The 21255-nt window shown below is 43.5% G+C and overlaps 1 protein-coding gene across 1 annotated transcript in view; it reads left to right on the top strand.

Annotated features, from left to right (window-relative positions):
* Nucleotides 1-21255, top strand: part of LOC132818219 (acetyl-coenzyme A synthetase 2-like, mitochondrial) — a 79289-nt gene that overhangs the window by 6005 nt on the left and 52029 nt on the right. Inside the window, exons 2-5 of the mRNA XM_060829000.1 lie at nucleotides 11194-11290; nucleotides 14134-14333; nucleotides 18265-18440; nucleotides 20677-20829. Of these exons, the coding sequence (XP_060684983.1) occupies nucleotides 11194-11290; nucleotides 14134-14333; nucleotides 18265-18440; nucleotides 20677-20829 (626 nt within the window). The remainder of the gene's footprint in view (nucleotides 1-11193; nucleotides 11291-14133; nucleotides 14334-18264; nucleotides 18441-20676; nucleotides 20830-21255) is intronic.

The following is a 21255-nucleotide window of genomic DNA, read 5'->3' as shown; positions in this document are numbered from 1 at the left end:
CCACCCATACCCCTACATTTACCCCTTAACTAACACTATGGGCAATTCACCTGACCCATACACCTTTGTGACTGTGGGAGGAAACCGGAGCACCCGGAGGAAACCCAAGCAGACACGGGGAGAACCTTCATTTTGTATGGAGGTTATTGAAGTAGTAGACCGGGAAATATCTATGAATGTTGTTCCCACAAACTTCCAGAAGGAATTTGATAAAGTTTCTTACAAGAGACTGACAGCAAGGTTGAAGTTTTTGGAATTGTGTCAGGTTATTGACTTGGTTACGAAACTGGCTGTTTAGAAGGAAACAGAGATGGGGATAATGTGAAGGTACTGTAATGGACAAAAAAGTGAGTAGCAGTGCCTGTAAGGTCTGCGTTGGAACCTCAAATATTTATTGTATCCATTACTGTTGTCAGTAATGGAATAGAAAGCCACATCTCCATGACTGCTGATGACACAAGAGTATTGTAAATTAAGCAATGTGAATGGAAGCATAGAGTCACAAAGTGATATTAAAATGTTAATGAGTTGGCAAAACTGCATTTCAATGTAAGCAAACATGAGCTTATCCACTTTGGACCTAAACAGGATAAAATAAAGTAAATGGTAGAGATTTTGAAACATTGCAAGTCCAAAGAGCAATGAAAAGGCAGTGAACACAGGGTCTTTCAATGTCTTTAAGGCAGAGGAGAGGCTTGATTACCAGGGGATGAATGATTATTGAGGATATATAGGGATGTAGAGTTGAGGCTAAATTCAGATCGGTCACAACCTTATTGAATAGTGGAGCAGGCTTGAAGGGCTCAGTGGCCGTAAGACCATAAGACATCGGAGCAGAAATTAGGCCATTCAGCCCATCGAGTCTGCTCTGTCATTCAATCATGGCTGATAAGTTTCTCAACCCCATTCTCCTACTTTCTCCCCATAACCCTTGATCCCCTTTACAATCAAGAACCTATCTATCTCCATATTGAATATACTTAATGACCTGGCCTCCACCACCTTCAGTGGTAGTGAATTCCATAGGTTGACCACTCTCTGGCTGAAGAAGTGACTCCTTATTTCTGTCTCAATGGTGTTCCCTTTACTCTAAAGCTGTGCCCTCAGGTCCTAGTCTCTCCTACCCAATGGAAACATCTTCCCAATATCCACTCTGTCCAGGCCATTCAGTATTGGCCTTCTCTTGTTCATTGTTTGTGTGTTCATATTAGATTTTCAGCTGCAGAGATCGTAAGAACAGAAAATAATTAGAAAAGGTGTGTGTATTGCTGGGTTTCTTATCTAAATGATCAGAATACAAAGAAGCAGCAGTCTGGTGTGCACATCCTGAGGGTAGAAGAGATGGGAAACCTTTAAAAAGTACTTGGATGAGCACTGGAAATGTCATAAATTCAAGTCTATAGTTCAAGTGCTGGAAAGTGGGACTAGTGTGGACTTAGAGTAATTTTATAGAATATAGAACATAGAAAAGTACAGCACAGAACAGGCCCTTTGATGTTGTGCCGAGATTTAATCCTAATTTTGTTAATCCTAATGTTAATTTTGTTGAGGGGCTCTTCTGTGTTGTATAATTCTATGACTCATGCTGAGGAGATCTATTGACAAAATAGGGTTCAACATTTCTGTGTCAGAGCCAGAATCTCCATGTTCAAATCCCACTCCAGGACCTGATGGCCACAGGAGGTGCTTTCCGAGACTGGCCAAACAGGCTGGGCATGAACCTGCACAGCTCTTCCCGAGTACGTCAGTGGCAGCGGTAGTGTGTTAAAAGTCAATGAAATGCAGAATAACTTCACAAAAAGGGGAATGAAGTTTGAAATATTCTTCCACAAATGGAAATTGGTTCTGAGCTCATTGTTAATTTTAAATCTCAGATTCTTGTCAACCCAAAGATATTTGATAAAGGTGGGTATTAGGGCACATTAACCACGATCTCTTTCAGTGGTGAAACTAGGTCAATGGGCCAAGTGATCCTAAATGGTCCAATTTCTATAATGCTCAGAGTCAGAAGTTGCATGACACCAGGTTATAGTCCAATAGGTTTATTTGAAATCACAAGCTTTCAGAATGCTGCCCCTTCGTCAGGAGAAGTGGAGGGAAGTGCAATAGCACAGAATTTATTGGTGGAAAGATAATTCCAGATAATTAATCGTGTCAAAAAATAGTACAAATGAAGCTTCACCCGATAAAGGAACAGCACTCCCAAAGTTTGTGTGGCTTCAAATAAACCTGTTGGACTATAACCTGGTCTCGTGCGACAGCTGACTATGTTTTATTGTGAGAAAGTTGCAATATAAATCTAAGTTGTTGTTAGTAATATACTTGAGCTGTGAGCACGGTTCCAACAGGGGCCATTTGAACCAAACTCGAGTGGAAATCTGGTGAGGCGGGGTCATCACTGAATTGTGAACTGATTCTCCTCTGAAGAGAATGGCGAGCAGAGTGTGTAACACCGCCCCACCCGCCTGGCAAAAGGCTGTCCCAGCTTCTAGACTGAAAGAAGCACGAGGCTGTACCGAACTGGAAAGCGAAAGAACTGACAATTGTACTTGGAAATCATGTGACACCACCCTTCTAACAAGTGATCCTTTTGTACGTTTCATGTGCTGAATTGCACCCATTAACTGCTTGCAATGACCTGAGCATTTACTGTCATAGAATCCCTGCCATGTGGAAACAGGCCCTTCAGCCCAACAAGTCCACACTGACCCTCCGAAGAGTAACCCATCCAGACCCATTCCCCTACCCTATTACTCAACATTTGCTTCTGACTGATACACTTAACCTACACGTCCCTGAACACTATGGGCAATTTAGCATGGCCAATCCACTTAGATTGCACATCTTTGGACTGTGGGAAGAAGCTGGAACACCCGGAGGAAACCCACATGGACCTGGGGAGAATGTGCAAACTCCACACTAACAGTCGCCTGAGGCTGGAATCGAACCTGGGTCTCTGGTGCTGTGAGGTTGCAATGCTAACCGCTGAGCCATTGTGCCCCCTTTAGTTATTGGAATATGTTATTTTCAGTCACTGTTTAGTTTTGAGTTTGAACTGTAACAATGTTGGCTCCAGATCCTCGATGTCTTTGGCACTCCATTGTAAGAATACACCTACAGATGTGTTCATACCTCTGGGGACTAATATAAAGCTTTCTAATAAGAGGGAAATTAATGACACCAATACTCAAACTGATGCTACGACCTGTGTCTGATTTTGGGCATTGGTATACTCAGGATAGGCAGTCACCAGGCGACTGGCACACTTCCAGTATAATCACGCTTCCAATTTACCAAGAAATGGTAAAATATCACCCTCCTTGCTCCCACTACCTCCCCGCTCCCCCCACCTCACCTCCAGCAGAAGGGTAGTGTAGGAGATTTCACTATCTGGGGTGAGGTTTCACACATGCAATTAAGCAACTCCCGATTACTGTTGGGTCTGTTTGAACTGACTTGAGATCTATATACTAAACATGTAGATTTAACCATTATCTGTTGCCTCTGTATTCATTTATGCAAACAAACAACTTGGTTCAAAAGGTCAAATGAGCCTTGTCTGTGCAGGCTGTAGATCGACAGATAAAGAGAGAGCTACGTGATAAATTCTTATCAGCAGTTTCAGCACAATATTAAATAGTGCAAAACTTGTAACTTTTATGTTCAAAGGGGCTTGCATGTACTGAAACAAGCAAGTCAGGAAGTTAGTTTATAGAGTCAGACTCATACAGCACAGAGACAGGCCCTTCGGTCCAACTCATCTGCGCTGACCTTGTTTTCTAAACTGAACTAATCCCACATCCTTGTATCTGACCCATATCCCTCTAAACCTTGTATCTGACCCATATCCCTCTAAACCTTGTATCTAACCCATATCTCTCTAAACCTTGTATCTGACCCATATCCCTCTAAACCTTCCCAATTTGTACCTGTCCAAATGTCTTTTAAATGTTGCAATTGTAATCAACGTCTACCACTACCATATACACCCTATTTGTGGGTACAGCAAGCAATTAGGAAGACACAGGATCATTAGAGAAGACTATAATAGTCTCAGCCAGTTCCTCCATATATTACTGATGTAAAGAGTCACAGAAATTTTGTGATGCAGAAGGCCACTTGGCCCATCATGCCTCCACTAGCTCTTCAAATGGGTATCATTACCTAGTGCCATCACTTACCCTTCACTCCTCCCTAGAATGTCTTGACGCCAAGAACAGCTACGTAAGAATCCTACTCATTGACTACAGTTCACCCTGCAACACTATTATCCCCTTGAGACTGATTATTAAACTTAGTGATCTTGGACTAAGCCCCACTCTCTGCGACTTCAGTTTCCTGACCCACAGGCCACAATCAGTGAACATTGAGACAATATTTCATCCTCACTAACACTCAACACTGGAGCCCCCCCCAGGGGTGTGTACTCAGCCCGTTACTGTACTCACGGTATACCCATGATTGTGTCGCCAAATACCAGACTAATGCCATTTACAAGTTCGCTGATGACACCACCATAGTCGGTTGAATCTCAGAATGCAATGAAACAGTCTACAGACGGGAGGTGGAAGACCTGGAAAAATAGTGCACTGAGAACAACCTAGCCCTCAATGCTGGCAAAACTAAGGAAGTCATTATTGACATTTGGCGGGATATTATTCATGACCCCTACATATTAACAGCACAGAGGTGGAACAAGTGGAGAGTGTCATGCTCCTTGGAGTGGTCATCCACAACAAGCTTTCTGGGACCCTTCATGTAGATGCACTGGTCACAAAGGCCCAACAATGTCTCTTCTTCCTCAGGCAGCTGAGGAAATTTGGCATGACGGTGAATACCCTCGCCAACGTTTATAGGTGCACCATCGAGACCATTCTGTCTGGATGTATCACTACCTGGTATGGTAACTGTACCATTCAAGATCAGAGACGGTTACAGAGAGTGGTGAACTCGGCCCAGACAATCACAAAGGCCAATGTCCCATCTGTAGAATCCATCTATCAGGCCCACGGTCAAGGAAAGGCCACCAGCATTCTCAAAGATCCATCCCACCCTGGCAATGTTTTTCTACAACCTCTACCATCGGGGAGAAGGTACAGAGTCTGAACACATGCACCAGCCAGTTTCATAACAGTTTCAACCCTACTGTTGTTAGAATACTGAATGGACTCACAAACTCTTAGCATTCGCTTGTACCTGTGTTTTTGGTTCTGCTGCTGTTTACCTATTATTTATTATCTATGTTACTTAACTCTGCGATCTGTCTGTATTGTTCGCAAGACAAAGCTTTTCATTGTGTCTCGGTACATGTGACAATAAATTCATTTCAATTCAATTCAATCCCCTGCTTTCATCCCATTCTCTGGCACACTGTTTTCATCTGATCCAAGAACAGAAATTGCTGAAAAAGCTCAGTGTGTCAGGCAGCACCTGTGGAGAAAAATCACAGTTAGTGTTTTGGGTCGAGTGTCCCTTCCTCAGAACTGAAGAACAGAATCAGACTTCTGAGAAAGGGTCACTCATGCTGAAACATTATTAACTCTGATTCCTCTCCACAGATGCTTCCAGACCTGCTGAGCTTTTCCAGCAATTTCTGTTTTTTTGTTTCTGATTTCCAGCATCTGCAGGTTTTTTTTGGTTTGACTTTTTATCTGATTAACCAGTCCCCTCTTGAATGCCTCAGTGAAACCTGCCTCTATTACATTTCAAGGCAGCACATTCCATACTTGAACTATTCATTGAGTGAAAATGTCTTTTCTTATATCACACTTTTCACTTAATTTTGGGGGATCTAAACAATGTTAGAGGTGTGTGTGTGTGTGTGTGTTTCAAAACACACTCAGATCATGTGTGTTCTTATTAAATAGAGGGGCATGCTCCAGGGACTGAATTACCTACTTCCTCATCTCCTCTCTATGTCCATATTACAATTTGAGTTGTCTAAAGATTTTGCAAAGATATATCCAACAATAATAGAGCAATCTGTGTTTCTGCATATAAGTGCACATTTGTGACCAGATATAGCTACCAGTATCATGGGATTTTGACAGTCTGTACTGACAGGTTGTCATCAATACAACAGTAAAATCTAGAGCATAGAATCAAAGGTAAAGTCGCCATCATCTGACCAGACCATAGGACAGACTTGTAGAGCCTTACAAACCAGAAACATGCAGCTTCTGGGTTTCTGCCAGGGTCTCCAGTTTCCTCCCAGGGTCCAAAAATGTGCAGGTTAGGTGGATTGGCCATGCTAAATTGCACACAGAGTCAGGGATGTGCAGTCGAGGTGGATTAGCCATGGTAACTATGGGGTTATGGGGATAGGGTAAGATGCTCTTCAGAGGGTCTGTGCAGACGTGATGGGCTGAATGACCTCTTTCCACACTAGAGATTCTATGATTAACTAGATTGCAGCTTTTCTGTACAAGCCCAATCCTGCCAATACTTCTGTTTGTCAAACAGAAGTCTTAACTCCCTTGTTAGAGAGTTTAGAAACGTCATTGCAGCAATGGCATTCTGCACAGAATTTCACCTCCGAACCACCCTCTGCATGAAGATTTTCTTCCAAATCCTTTAAATCTGTTAAAGAATAGTAGCAACCAGCAGAAACCATCTCTCCTTTATTCCCTGTGATGTGGAGGAGCTGGTGTTGGACTGGGGTGGACAAAGTTAAAAAATCACACAACACCAGGTCATAGTCCAACAGGTTTATTTGGAAGCACTAGCTTTTGGAGCGCTGCTCCTTCATCAGGTGGTTATGGAGCATAAGACCATAAGACACAGAACTTATAGCAAAAGATTACAGTGTCATGCAACTGAAATGATATATTGAACAACAATCTAGGTTTCTACAGTGTATCATTTCAGTTGCATGACACTGCAATCTTTTGCTATAAATTCTGTGTCTTATCGTCTTATTTTCCACAACCACCTGATGAAGGAGCAGCACTCCAAAAGCTAGTGCTTCCAAATAAACCTGTTGGACTATAACCTGGTGTAGTGTGATTTTTAACTGCTCCCCCATGAGATTCACTGCTGGTGGTGAGGAGGAAGCAAATATTAGGCGGAAATGGGTATTGCAGATGCTGGAGATTAGAGTCAAGATTAGAGTGGTGCTGGAAAAGCACAGCAGGTCAGGCAGCATCCGAGGAGCAGGAAAAAATGAAATTTCGGGCAAAAGCCCTTCATCAGGAATGGCTATCATTAGCCCAGTGAAACTGTCAGTTTCGAAAGTCTGTATTTATTGCCCATTGCTAATTGCCTTTGGTGAAGATATACCTTCCTGAATGGTGTGCTGTGAACTGGGAAAGTTGGAGGTGCTCCCAGATACCTGATATCCTTTGAACTGACATGTACCCTTCAATGATCTGTATATTTGTAACTCAGAGATTCTCTATCCCACTTATAATCTTACCTTGTAAAACGTTGTTTCCCTATTCATACAGCTTTTTATTCCTTTATATTTATGGAAGTGGTCCTCTGAAAAAAAAAGTGATGTCATTGATTTGGAGAGTTTGATGAGCTAGGCATTGGGATAAAGCTGAATAAGTGCTCATGTGGTAGAAATTGTCTGACTGTACAGTTTTATCTGTGAATTATAAATTATTTAGTCTACTAACTACAGTCTTATAGGTTGAAACTCTGATTGAGTAAATGTTCCAGTGAGGGAGCACTGCAGTATTGAGACACTCTTCAGGCAAGATGCTAAACTCAGGTCTTACTGTTTCTTGTTGCTGTTAACTACTACAAGGGGCTGCTCAAAGATGAGTGACTGCTAATCTCGCTCTCCTTCTTCCCTCACCCATCTTCACTAACCCATACCAAAGGCAAAATGCTAGTGATGATACCGAAGGCAGAAATTTCCAGAAACACTCTGCAGCTTTCAGGTGGGGGAAATCATGTCTTGTGAATGTGCAGGAAATCTTTGAAAGGGCAGGACATGGAAGATATAGAATTTTGGGAAATAATTAGTAACATCTTGAAAAATGTCCATATTATGGAGGAGGACGTGCTGGATGTCTTGAAATGCATAAAGGTGGATAAATCCCTAGGGCCTGAACGTGTATCCTAGAACTCTGTGGGAAGCTAGAGAACTGATTGTTGGGCCCCTTGCTGTGATATGCGATTGTCACACATGAGGTGCCAAAGGCTGGAGGTTGTCTAACATGGTACCACTGTTTAAGAAGGGTGGTAAGGACAAGCCCCAGGGAACTATAGAATGTTGAGCCTGATGTTGGTGGTGGGCAAGTTGTTGGAGGCATTCCTGAGGGACAGGATGTACATGTATTTGAAAAGGCAAGGACTGAATAGGGATAGTCAACATGGCTTTGTGCGTGGGAAATCATGTCCCACAAACTTGATTGAGTTTTTTGAAGAAGTAACGAAGGGGATTGATGAGGGAAGAGCGGTTGACGTGATCTATATGGACTTCAATAAGGCATTCAACAAGGTCCCCCATGGGAGACTGGTTAGCAAGGTTAGATCTCATGGAATTCAGGGAGAACTAGCCAGGGAGAGTTAGTAAGGTCCGAGGGAGTGTTTCTGAACAACGAGACCTTGGAGTGCAGGTTCATAGCTTCTTGAAAGTACAGTCGCAGGTAGATAAAATAGTGAAGAAGGCGTCTGGTATGCTTTCCTTTATTGGTCAGAGTATTGAATGCAGGAGTTAAGAGGTCATGTTGCTTCTGTTCAGGACATTGGTCAGGCCGCTGTTGGAATATTGTGTGTAGTTCTGTCTCCTTCCTATCGGAAGGTTGTTGTGAAACTTGAAAAGCGTTCAGAAAAGATTCACAAGGATGTTGCCAGGGTTGGAGGATTTGAGCTACAGGGAGAGGCTGAAAGGCTGGGGCTGCTTTCCTTGGAGCATCGGAGGCTGAGGGGTGACCTTAAAGAAGTTTATAAAATTAAGAGGGGCATGGATAGGATAAATAAACAAAGTCTTTTTCCTGGAGTGAGGAACTCCAGAACTAGAGGGCGTAGATTTAGGGTGAGAGGGGAAAGATATAAAAGAGACCTAAGGGGCAGTATTTTCACACAGAGGGTGGTATGTGTATGGAATGAGCTGCGAGAGGAAGTGGTGGAGGCTGATGCAATTGCAACATTTAAAAGGCATTTGGATGGGTATATGAATAGGAAGAATTTAGGAGGGATATGGGCCAAGTTCTGGCAAATGGGACTAGATTAGGTTGGGATATCTGGTTGGCATGGACAATTTGGACTAAAGGGTCTGTTTCTGTTCTCTACATCTCTATGATATCACTTGCAGCCTCATCCATCGGGTCTACCTCTCCTATTTTGCAACTGGGTGAGAAATTTTAAAGTGAAGATGTGAGTGATATGTCAGTGTGATTGAATGTCTGCAAGGGATATTGCTGAGAAAATGGTGGAATCCTACTGCTGTTTCTGATAAGATTTTCCAAAAGTGTCATAAGAATAGCTTTCTTTTATTCTTTTATGTAATAAACTCATGTTCTTTTCTTAAACTGCTGCCTCATGTGAATATAGTTAAAAATCACACAACACCAGTTTATAGTCCAACAGGTTTATTTGGAGGCTCTAGCTTTTGGAGTGCTGCTCTTTCATCAGCACATAAGACACAGAATTTATAGCAAAAACTTACAGTGAGATGTAACTGAAATTATATATTGAATAAGTCCCGGATTGTTGTGAAGTCCCTGAAAGCTAGTGCTTCCAAATTAACCTGTTGGACTACAACCTGGTGTTGTGTGATTTTTAACTTTGTACACCCCAGTCCAACACTGGCGTTTCCAAATCATGTGAATATATTCAGTGATTGGTAACCAAATTGAAAAAGTACAACTCACGGTGAAGAGAGAAACAGAATTTAAAAACATTTCAGTTTGCGGTCCTTACTTTAGCTGCAGTTGTGCGTCTCATTTCTGCATTTAGTGTTAGTGAGTACTACAATGATCTCCATGACATTCATTGCTACGCTCCAATATAACTTGTTTTATTTAATAGGGAGTGGGCATCACTGGGAAGACCCAGCATTTGTTGCCCGTCCCTAATCGTCCTTGATCTGAGAGGGTTGTTGGAGCCTCTTCGGAGCTTATTTAAGAGACGACCATATTACTGTGGATCTGTAGGCCAGACCAGGTATGGAAAGCAGGTTTCGTTCCCTAAAGGTCATTAGTGAACCACATGGATTTATACAATTGTTGTCACTGAGACTCACTTTTAATTCCTGAGTTTATTTTTTGAATTTAAATTCCACCTGATACTGTGGTGGGAGCTGATTCCAGACCTTTAGCCTGGTTCTCTGGATGACTAGTGCAGTGACTATATCACTCTACAACCCTCTCACAATTGACTGTGTGCTTTGGAAGATCCTATAAGTTGAGTTCAAAAGAGCAGGCTCATTATAACAGAAGGAAAATTTTTCGTTTGTGGAAATCATAAAGTCATCAGAGTGGTTAAAACAAAATCTTAAGCCCCCTTTCAGCAGTCTCAAAATGATCAAAGTCAGAGAGAAAAAATAATGAGTTAGCCTGGGTCTCAGGGAGAAACAGTAATTGAGGAAATCACTAAAATACAATTAAGAATTATGGATACTGGAACGCTGAAACAAAAACAGAAATTGCTGAAGAGATTCAGCTGGTCTGACCGCATCTGTGGAGAGAAAGCAGAGTTATTGTTTAAAGTCCAGTGACCCTTCTTCAGAATTTCAGTTGGGGGAAATCACGTCTGATGAATGTGCAGGAACTCAGTTGCAGTCCTATCTATCGAGGATCCAAATGGTCTACTTCTGCTCCTATTGTGTAACTGAGTAAGAAATGTTAAAGCAAAGATGTCAGTGATATCTCAATGTGGTTGAGTGTCTGCAAAGGATGTTGCTGGGAAAATGGTTGAATTTGTTTCGCTGTTTATGATAAGATTTTCCAAAATAGTCATAAAATTTCTTTGGTTTTTATTCTTAAGTGTAATAAACTTATGTTCTTTTCTTACCTCACGTCACTACCAATAACTTGTAACTAAATTACAAAAGTAAAACTAATGGGGTAACAAGCCAACTTTGATTGTGGAATTTGACTTACCCATCATTTGGGACCATGACACAGACAGGCTCCTTTTTTTGAAATCCTCTTTACCTTCCTGTTAGGTGCCAGCTGCAAAACAATCAGGTATTTGTTCTGACAAGGATTAACCCTTTCCTTTCTGATTTCTCACGAACAGTGAACTGCATTGACCGCCATGTCCACACCTCTCCTGACAAAGTGGCTTTAATCTGGGAGAGAGATGAGCCTGGTGCTCATGTGAAGATTACCTACAGGTCAGTTCAAAGAGCAGTATGTGCAGATTATTAGACTTGATAACAAACCCGGAGAATTGAAAAGCGGAGTATTTTTATTAAAAACAGCTGCTAGATTGCAGAATGTTAATGTTCAGAGAGTTTGCTGTGCACAAGTTGTGCAGAAATTTAGTAGACAGGAGCAGCAAGCAATTAGGAAGACAAATGGAATATTGGCCTTTATTGCATGGGGATTGGAATAAATGAATAAAGAAGCCTTATTACTTTTTTTTAATCATTCGTGGTATCTGGATGTCATTAGCTCGGCTAACATTTATTATCCAGCCTGAACAACCTAGAAAGCAGTTAAGTGTCAACCACATTGCTGTGGGTCTAGAATCACCAGGTAAAGCTGACAGATTTCATTCCCTAAAGGACGTTAGTGAACAATATGGGTTTTTCCTGACGATCGACTCATGGTCATCATTGGATTCTTAATTCCAAATATCTATTGAATTCAAATTCCACTGCCTTCCAAGGTGGGATTCAAGCCCAGGTTCCCAGAATGTTACTTGGATCGCTGGACATGTGGTCCAACGATAATACCACTAATCCCCTGTCTCCCCAAGGCTTTTGTGAGGCCCCATTTGGAGCACTTGTAGAAGGGTCCACTCGCCTTGGAGAAGGTACAGCAAGGGTTCACTGGGTTAGCTGGTACAATGTGCCCAGGTTGAATGTTCCCTGGCTCAGAATGAAATTCCGGTTTGCTGCTTGCTCCTTCAGACCTCCACCTTGGATACTGAGGACCAATAGCTCATGACATGCTCCATGAGCACTGACTGCACTCTCTCCGCATCCGCCATGATCTCCAGGGTAGGGTGCCAATTTGAGGCAAATGACAGGGGCAGCAGCAGATGGCCAAAACTTGTCCACATGTTCTTCAGAGTTGGCACCACCTCTGGGATGTCCTGACTTCTGCCTGTAGTTCATGGGAAAATCCAGAGAATGGGGCATCATAGGGACATAGTGAAGGGATGAGCTTGGGAGAGAATGCGAGGAAACTCGCTTGGGCTCATGGAGAGAAAACCCTCTATATACCCCAGCAAAAACAACTAAGCTGACACCTGTTAAAACTCAGCCCGAGAGGGTTTCGCTGTGTTGATTGGCCAAATAAATTGGAGCTGATATTCTCTGGGAGTTTGGAAGGATATGAGGCAATCTCACTGAGGCACACACCAGAGGCTTGATAGGGAAGGGCTGGTGCTTTAGGACTGAGACAGGGAGGTGTTGCCCATGAGTGTATTGAATGGCAGAGCAGACTCAGTGGGCCAAATGGCCTACTCCTGCTATTATCTCTTATGATCTGAAAAAGGAAAAGACAAGAAAAGGTATTTTTGTTTCTTTAGCATCTTTCATTACAATTGTAGCTCATGCAGCATGTTGAAAGTGCAATCATTGTTGGAGGAAAGGAACCAAGCAATTTGTACACCGCAAGCTCCCACAAGCTGTGGGTGGCATGGTGGCACAGTGGTTAGCACAGCTGCCTCACAGCGCCAGAGACCCGAGTTCAGTTCCCGCCTCAGGCGACTGTCTGTGTGGAGTTTTGCACGTTCTCCCCGTGTCTGCGTGGGTTTCCTCCCACAATCCAAAGACGTGTGGGTCAGGTGAATTGGCCATGCTAAATTGCCCGTAGTGTTAGGTAAGGGGCAAAAGTGGGGGTATGGGTGGGTTGCGCTTTGGCGGGTCGGTGTGGACTTGTTGGGCCGAAGGGCCTGTTTCCACACTGTAAGTAACCTAACCTAATCTAAATAGTAGTGAGATAGTGGCCAGAGAAGTTGTGCTTCTCAGTGATGTTGGTTGACGGATGAAATACTGCGGCAGGATGTCAGGGAGGACTCTTTTGAGTATTGCAACACGTCTACTCTGACAGAGCAAACTAGGTCAAAACCAGAAATTGGTGAAGAAGCTCAGCAGGTCTGGCAGCATCTGTAGAGAGAAAGCAGAGTTAACATTTTGGGTTGAGTGACCCGTCCTCAGAACTGATGGTAGCTAGGAAGATGTCAGTTCATATGCAGAAGATAGGGTGGGAGGAGGGGGTGAGGGGTAAAAGATTGAGCCCAAAGAGAGAGAGGGACAGTTGCACAGACAAAACAGTGGATAGTTATTTGGCTCGGAGTGGGAGTAACTATTAATGGGCACTGTTAGTGGCTAACAATGGGTTGTGTGTAATAGCTGACTATGTGATAACAAGGCTTGATGTGTAGGGGTTGGGATAAGAACATAGGAGAGTTCAAGCTCTAAAGTTATTGAACTAGATATTGAGCCCGAAAGGCTCCAAGGACCCCAAGTGAAAAATGAGTTGTTGTTCTTCCAGTTTCTGCTGAGCTTTGCTGGAGCACTGCAGCAAGCCTGAGACAGAGATACTGGCCAGGAAACAGGGTGAGGTGTTAAAGTAGCAGGCACCTGGAAGCTCAGAGTCTTTGGCCTATTTTCATCTGGCTGATGATATCTCCAACAATGTAGCACTCACTCAGTACTGCAGTGTAATGCCAGCCTCGTCACTGGACTGCGGATTGAAACCAGCACTTTCTGACTCAGGTCTGAGAGCGCTCCCTGATGATTGTAGTGATTGTACTTGTCCAAATGAAGTTGCTGAGCAGCCACAGACATGACAACAATCTTGGCAACTTCAGTTTCGTCCTGGGGGTGAGAAAGACTAGCATCATTTCGGCCATTGCAATTGTTGTACATGAACTACAGGCAGGAGATGATCAGATCATCAGTCTTAGGCTGCTGAGAGACCTGCCGGTTGTCCTTACGGAGATGATGGGTGGCTCACAGGTCATCTGAATGTGCTGCACTCACTTCTTATTCTGTATATCCAGGCAGCTCCTGGAGATGACCTGTCGTCTGGCCAACACTCTGAAAAGGCAAGGTGTCCGCAAAGGAGATCGGGTGGTCATCTACATACCAGCCTCACCAATCGCAGTGGCATCGATGCTGGCCTGTGCCCGTATTGGAGCCGTACACACTGTGGTGTTTGCGGGATTCAGTGCAGAGGCTTTGGCTGATAGGATTCGAGATGGTGAGAGACCATCCCTTATATTTCTCTTTCCTTTCCTCACTTTCTTTACAAGTTCAGTCGGTTTAAGTTTTTAAAACTCCACCCCTTTTATTTAAAATAACTGACCAGGACCTTTTGCCACGTTTTGCCAGTGTCTCATATTGGAAAATACGAAGCTGTAATTGGGAAGCAGCTACAGAATTTAGTGCAAATTGTTGTGGTATCTCCGGGCCATTATATAGGGGTGGACACAAGAGAGTATTCTGACTTCTTCCAGCTGTTAAAAGGGGCAGGGTCAATCTCAGATGGTTAGTCTTGTCAACTCTGAGTTGGAGTTGAATGAACATGCACAGGGCCTTATGTCCAATAGGAATAGACAAACTCAGTGCAGCTTTTAGCATCTGGAAAGGCCATTGACCTAAAAAGGTTAACTCTATTTCTCTCCACAGAGTTAAAAATACACACAGCACCATGTTATAGTCCAACAGGTTTATTTAGAAGTACTAGCTTTTGGAATTCTGCTCCTTCAACAGGTGGTTGTGGAGTACAAGATCATAAGACACAGAATTTACAGCAAAAAATTACAGCATCATGCAGCTGAACTGATAAACCTAGATTAAGTCTTTCATCTTTTACAATGGGTTGACTCATTACAGTTCTTTAATATGTAAATCCCAGAACTGCTTTTAAGTGACATTCTCAAGATAACTTCAGGTTTTCTAATAGTAGGTGCCATCTCAGCTCAGACAGTGCATTAAAGGTGTGAGGTTCAAGTCTATCTCTGTCCCAATCTTGAGTCAGACTGGTTCTATTTCTAAAATGGGATTTATAGAATATTACGTGGATTGACTGTAGGTTATGCCTTTTTTGAGCAAACTATAATTTATTTGCAAATATAATTTTGCAGGTACAAAATCATCTCATAAACCTATTTGTGTGCTCAAAAAATGCGCAACCTACAGTCAATTTCAGCAACATGATGATGTGATCTTTTGCTATAAACACTGTGAGTTCTTGCATTTTGGAAAGTCAAGTCAAGGTAGGGGTTTCATGGTGAATGGTAGGGCCTGAAGGAGTATAGTGGAACAGAGGGACTTTGGAATTCAGATGCATGGTTCTCTGAAAGTGGACTCACAGGTAGACAGGGCAGTGAAGAAGGCTTTTGGCATACTGGCCTTCGTCAGTCAGGGCATTAAGAATAGAAGGTGGCAAGTTATGTTGCAGTTGTACAGGATGTTGGTGAGGCCGCACTTGGAGTATTGTGTTCAGGTTTGGTCACCTTGCTATAGGAAGGATATTATTAAACTGCAGAGTGCAGAAGAAATTTACAAGAATATTGTCAGGACTCGATGGTCTGAGTTCCAGGAAGAGGTTCAACAAGCTTAAGAGGTATAGTTAGTAAGTTTGCAGATGACACCAAAATCAGAAGTGTAGTAGACAATGAAGAAAGTTACCTCAGAGTACAACAACGGGATATTGATCAGATGGGCCAATGGGCTGAGGAGTGGCAGATGAAGTTTAATTTAGATAAATGCGGAGTGGTGCATTTTGGGAAAGTAAATCTTAGCAGGACTTATGCACTTAATGGTAAGGGCCTAGGGAGTATTGCTGAACAAAGAGACCTTGGAGTGCAGGTTCATAGCTCCTTGAAAGTGGAATCGCAGGTAGATGGGATAGTGAAGAAGGCGTTTGGTATGCTTTCCTTTATTGGTCAGAGTATTGAGTACAGGAGTTGGGAGGTCATGTTGCGGCTGTACAGGACATTGGTCAAACCACTTTTGGAATATTACGTGTAATTCTGGTCTCCTTCCTATCGGAAGGATGTTGTGAAACTTGAAAGGGTTCAGAAAAGATTTACAAGAATGTTGCCAGGTTTGGAGGATTTGAGCTATAGGGAGAGGTTGAATAAGTTGGAGGCTGAGGGGTGACTTTATAGAGGTTTATAAGATCATGAGGGGCATGGATAGGATAAATAGACAAAGCATTTACCCTGGTGTGGAGGGGTCCAGAACTAGAGGGTTTTGGGTGAGAGGGAAAGATATAAAAGAGATCTATGGAGCAATCTTTTCACACAGAGAGTAGTGAGTGTGTGGAATGAGCTGCCAGAGGAAGTGGTGGAGGCTTCATTTGCAATTGCAACATTTAAGAGACATTTGGATGGGTATATGAATAGGAAGGGTTTGGAGGGAGATGGGCTGAGTGCTGGCAGGTGGGACTAGATTGGGTTGGGATATCTGGTCGGCATGGACAGGTTGACTGTGCCATACATCTCTATGACTCTATGATTCTAAACTAGGACATCTTTCTTCAGAGAGTAGGAGACTGAGGGGGCATGTTATAGAATTGTGTAAGATCATGAGAGGCATGAATCAGATGAATGCACTCAGTCTTTTTCACAGGGTTTGGGAATCGAAGACTAGAGGACATTGGTTTAAAATGAGAGGGGAAAGAATAAAAGGGAACCTTAAGGGCAAAGTTTTTACACAGAAGGTGGTACGCATATGGAATGAGCTGCCAGCGGAAGTGGTTGAGGCAGGTACATGAACAATATTTAAAAAGCATTTGGACAAGTACTTGGATAGGAAAGGATTAGAAAGATATGGCCCAAGTGCAGGGAAATGGGGTTGGCGTGGACAGACATTTTAGTTAGCATGGGCCAGTTTGGGCCAAAGGGCCTTCATGCTGTAAAAATATTTTGAGGAAAAGGGGAATGTCATGTCTTGCTCACTTGATTTTTTTTTGAGGAACTAACTAGGAGGATGGATGAAGATAGTGTGGCTGATGCTGTCACCATAAAATTTACTAAGTCTTTTGACAACTTTCCACACGACAGACTCATCAGAAAAGTTAAAGCCAATGGAAGAATGGGAATGTGGCAAGTTGGATCCAAAATTAGCTCAGTGACAGGAAATAGTGGGTGATGGTCCATTGGCTGTGTTTGCAAATGGAGAATGGATTCCAGTGGAATTCCATTAGGATTGGTCATGGGTTCCTTGTTCTGTGTGGTATATATTAATGATTTGGAACTGATTGGAAAATTTACAGATCACCCAAAACTTGGCCAAAGGGTTGATAGAGGATGGCTGTCAACTACAGGATGGAATCAATGGTTTGGTTGAACGGGAGGAAAAGGGACAAATGGAGTTCAGTTCGGAGAAATGCAAGGTTATGTGTTCAGGAAGAGCAAACTAAACAATGGAATACTGTAAACAGGAAAGTATTGAGAGGGATAGAGAAACTTTGGAGTGCATGTTTGCAGCTCCTGGTAGGTGGCAGAGCAAGTAGATAAGGTGGTAAGGAAGACCATATGGGACTCTTTCCTACATTGTGTGAGATGTTGAATATAAGAGTGGGTACATAGTGCTGGAAAAGCACTAACACTGACTATATAAGACACTGGCTAGGCCGCAGCTATCAGTTTAGTGAGCAATTCCGGTCTTTGCTTTTCAGGAAGGACATCATTTCTCTGGAAAGAATACAGAAGAGAGTTATGAGAATGTTGCCAGGGCTTGAAAATTGCAGTTCTGAGGAAAGATTGGATAGATAAGGGTTGTTTTCCTTCGAAGAGTGTAGGGTGACTTAATTGAGGTAGACAAAATAATGAGGGGCTTGGATAAAGTGGACAGGAAAGATCTGTTTCCCTCAAATATTTAAGGTGATTGGCAGAAGGTTTAGAGGGAACATGCAGTGAAACGTTTTCGCCCAGAGTGCAGTGGGGTGTCTGGAATTTAACAGCGAAGAAGGATCACCAGACTCAAAATGTTAATGCTGTTTCTCCGCTGATGCTGCCAGACCAGCTGTGTTTCTCCAGCACTTTCTGTCCTGCTTCCAAGCTTTCTTTGGGATTTCTCCTCATGCTGTCTGGCTCTGGCCAGCGGGAATAATATATAAACCGTAAGCCGCTTTTACTGAATACTGTAATCCTCTAATGATTGTGTTCTCAATCTCAAAGCACAGTGTGAGATCGTGATCACTGCCAACCAGGCTCTGAGGGGTGGACAGGTCATCAAGTTGAAGAAAACTGTGGATCAAGCAGTGAAACAGTGTCCTTCAGTCAAGCGAGTGCTTATCGCAACAAGAACAGAGAACAAGGTCCCAATGTCGGATATTGACATTCCCCTCGAGGAGGTAGGTGGCTGGGAAGCAAAAAAGATGAAAATGTGTTGCTGGAAAAGCGCAGCAGGTCAGGCAGCATCCAAGGAGCAGGAGAATCGATGTTTCGGGTATAAGGCCTTCTTCAGGAATGAGGAGGGTGTGCCAAACAGGCTAAGATAAATGGTAGGAAGGAGGGACTTGGGGGAAGGGCATTGGAAATGCGATAGGTGGAAGGAGGTCAAGGTGACCTCATTCCTGAAGAAGGGCTTATGCCAGAAATGTCGATTCTCCTGTCCCTTGGATGCTGCCTGACCTGCTGTGCTTTTCCAGCAACACATTTTCAGCTCTGATCTCCAGCATCTGCAGTCCTTATTTTCTCCTCTGGGATGCAAAAAAGAAAACAACTAGCTGGCACTTACTGTTTCCTTGTCACAGATCATGGAATATTCACATGCGTCCCTACACAACCTCAAGCCAAAGACCCAATTACACTCTCGAGCTGTGTAGTTGCCATCACAATGCATCAGTTTGTGTACAGAGCAGCTTGGTGATAATGATCAGGTTTTAGGTGTTGTTTACGTCAGTTTTAACAGTAACAATCCTTCCTCCCTGCATGTTCTAATTTAGAAATAGAAAATCTTTCATCCTGGAGATGTGAGCATTACTGACAGAGCCTGTGTTTGTTAGGTTAGGTGGTGAGCTGCCACCTTGAAGATCTGCACGCGGTGCAGACACTGCCCCAGTGATTTGTTATAACTGAGTGGGTTGCTAAGTCATTTCAGAAGGAAAGTGATGTGGAATCCATAAGACCCAGGGGCAGAAGTAGGCTACTCAGCTTATTGTGGTGACCCAGCCTGAAGACTTAGAATCGTAGAATTCCTACATAGAAGCAATTCAGCTCATCGAGTCTACACTGACCCTCCATATAACATCTCACCCAGACCCAAACACCCACCCTATCCCTGTAACTCTGTATTTACCAGGGCCAATCCACCTAACATGCACATCTTCAGACTGTGGGATAAAACCAGAGCAAAGCCAGACAGTCACGAGGAGAATGTACAAACTCAACACATACAGTCATCCAAGGGTGGAATCGAACCAGGTTCCTGGCACAGTGAGGCAGCAGTGCTAACCACTGAGCCACCAGACGGGCATTATGTTCCAGATCAATTTTTAAGCATCAAATCTATAGTCTCACTGTCACCATAATCAACATTTTATTCCACATTTCATTACGTTGAGATTTTCCTAAGATTCCATGGTGGGATTCGAACCCTTACCCCCAAAGCATTGGTTCAGGTCTCTAGGTTACTGGTCTGGAAACATTACCACTTGGCTACCATCCGCCTCTACATCTTTTGAGAGGATGGACAAGACCTCAGTATATTGATTCATACAACAAGCTGGCACCTCCAATGCAGCAGCACACTCTCACTGGAGCAAGTCTCTGGTATGTGCTCCAATCCCTGGAGCAGGCTGTTTTCAGTAGAGCAATGTTTAAGTCAGGCCCTGGTGACAGGAAAGCGTGGAAGCCTGCAGTAAGGCCCGTGAATGTGTAAAGGGTTAAATGTCCACTTGAGCATCTTGGCATCTAGAAAATGGGTGTTGAGAGCGTGATGGTGGAAATGCACAGCAGATCAGGAAGCATCCGAGGAGCAGGAGAATCAACGTTTCGGGCAAGAGCCCTTCATCAGGAACAAGGCTGATCTCAACTTTGATCTCCAGCATCTGCACTCCTCACTTTCATCTAGAAAATGGGCTCAGTCTGCCCCGTCATCGATTCTGTACATTGGAAAGGGACTGAGCCGAAAGGTTCCGGTTCAGGCAGCAACCCTCAACAACAGGCTGCACTGTGTTCTGTGGATTTACTCCCACAATCTCAAACACACAGGATTTGACAGAGTGTTTGATTATACCGCTACCATTTTTCAGGCTGGTGTAACCGTCAGCCCCTTACAGAGTCAAACAGTTTAATCATTTTTCGGTCGAGCTGCCGTGTCTGGCTTTCTTCCGTCTTCAAACACGCTTAGGCTGATCACACAGGGTTACCATCAACCCTTCTCCTCCCCCTCCCCTTCCCCTTCTGCTGATAGTGACAGCCATATTTTGCTCAGTGGGTGAGCGGGCCAAGACCCCTAATGGAGGCGGTGCTAAAGCGATAGATCATTTCTGTGAAAGTCAGAAGTTTCAGATAGTTTTATCCCGGTATCTTTATGGCGCCGTTGATTTTATATATTGCACGGCTAAAGAGTGGCTTATTTTCCAGGAAATGATGAAAGAAGAACCAGCCTGTGAACCCGTTGCCATGGAGAGTGAGGACATGTTGTTCCTGTTGTACACGTCAGGGAGCACAGGGAAGCCGAAGGGTGTGGTACACACACAGGCAGGTTTCCTGCTGTACGCGGCTCTCACACATAGGGTGAGTAAAGGCTGAGAAGGCGGCTGCTAATGTGGGAAATCTGAATCCGTGACATAAAATGCCGGAAACACATGCTGAGGTCAGTCAGGACGTATGAGAAAACTTCATGTTTAAAAAGTGGATCCTTGACATTGGAAAAAGAAGCATTCATGGCCATTCAACCTACTTAGTATTTCAATTCCTCCTTTAAATATTTGGTAGAAAGGGAGCAGAGTATAGGGTGAATATATGGTAATACAGTGGAATGGGAGTGGGATGCGGAGGGGAATGGGAATGGGGTTTGGGATGGAATGGGAATGGGAAGTGGGATGGAATGGGAATGGGGAGATGGGATGGAATGGGAATGAGGCGTAGGTTGGAATGGGAGTGGGTTGTGGAGAGGAATGGGATTGGGCTGTGGAGAGAAATGGGAATGGGGTCTGTGAT

This window comes from Hemiscyllium ocellatum, chromosome 8, assembly GCF_020745735.1.
Source record: "Hemiscyllium ocellatum isolate sHemOce1 chromosome 8, sHemOce1.pat.X.cur, whole genome shotgun sequence".
Classification (NCBI taxonomy): Eukaryota; Metazoa; Chordata; class Chondrichthyes; order Orectolobiformes; family Hemiscylliidae; genus Hemiscyllium; species Hemiscyllium ocellatum.
The sequence above is the reverse complement of the archived record's forward strand: the minus strand, read 5'-3'. Positions and strand labels throughout refer to the sequence as shown.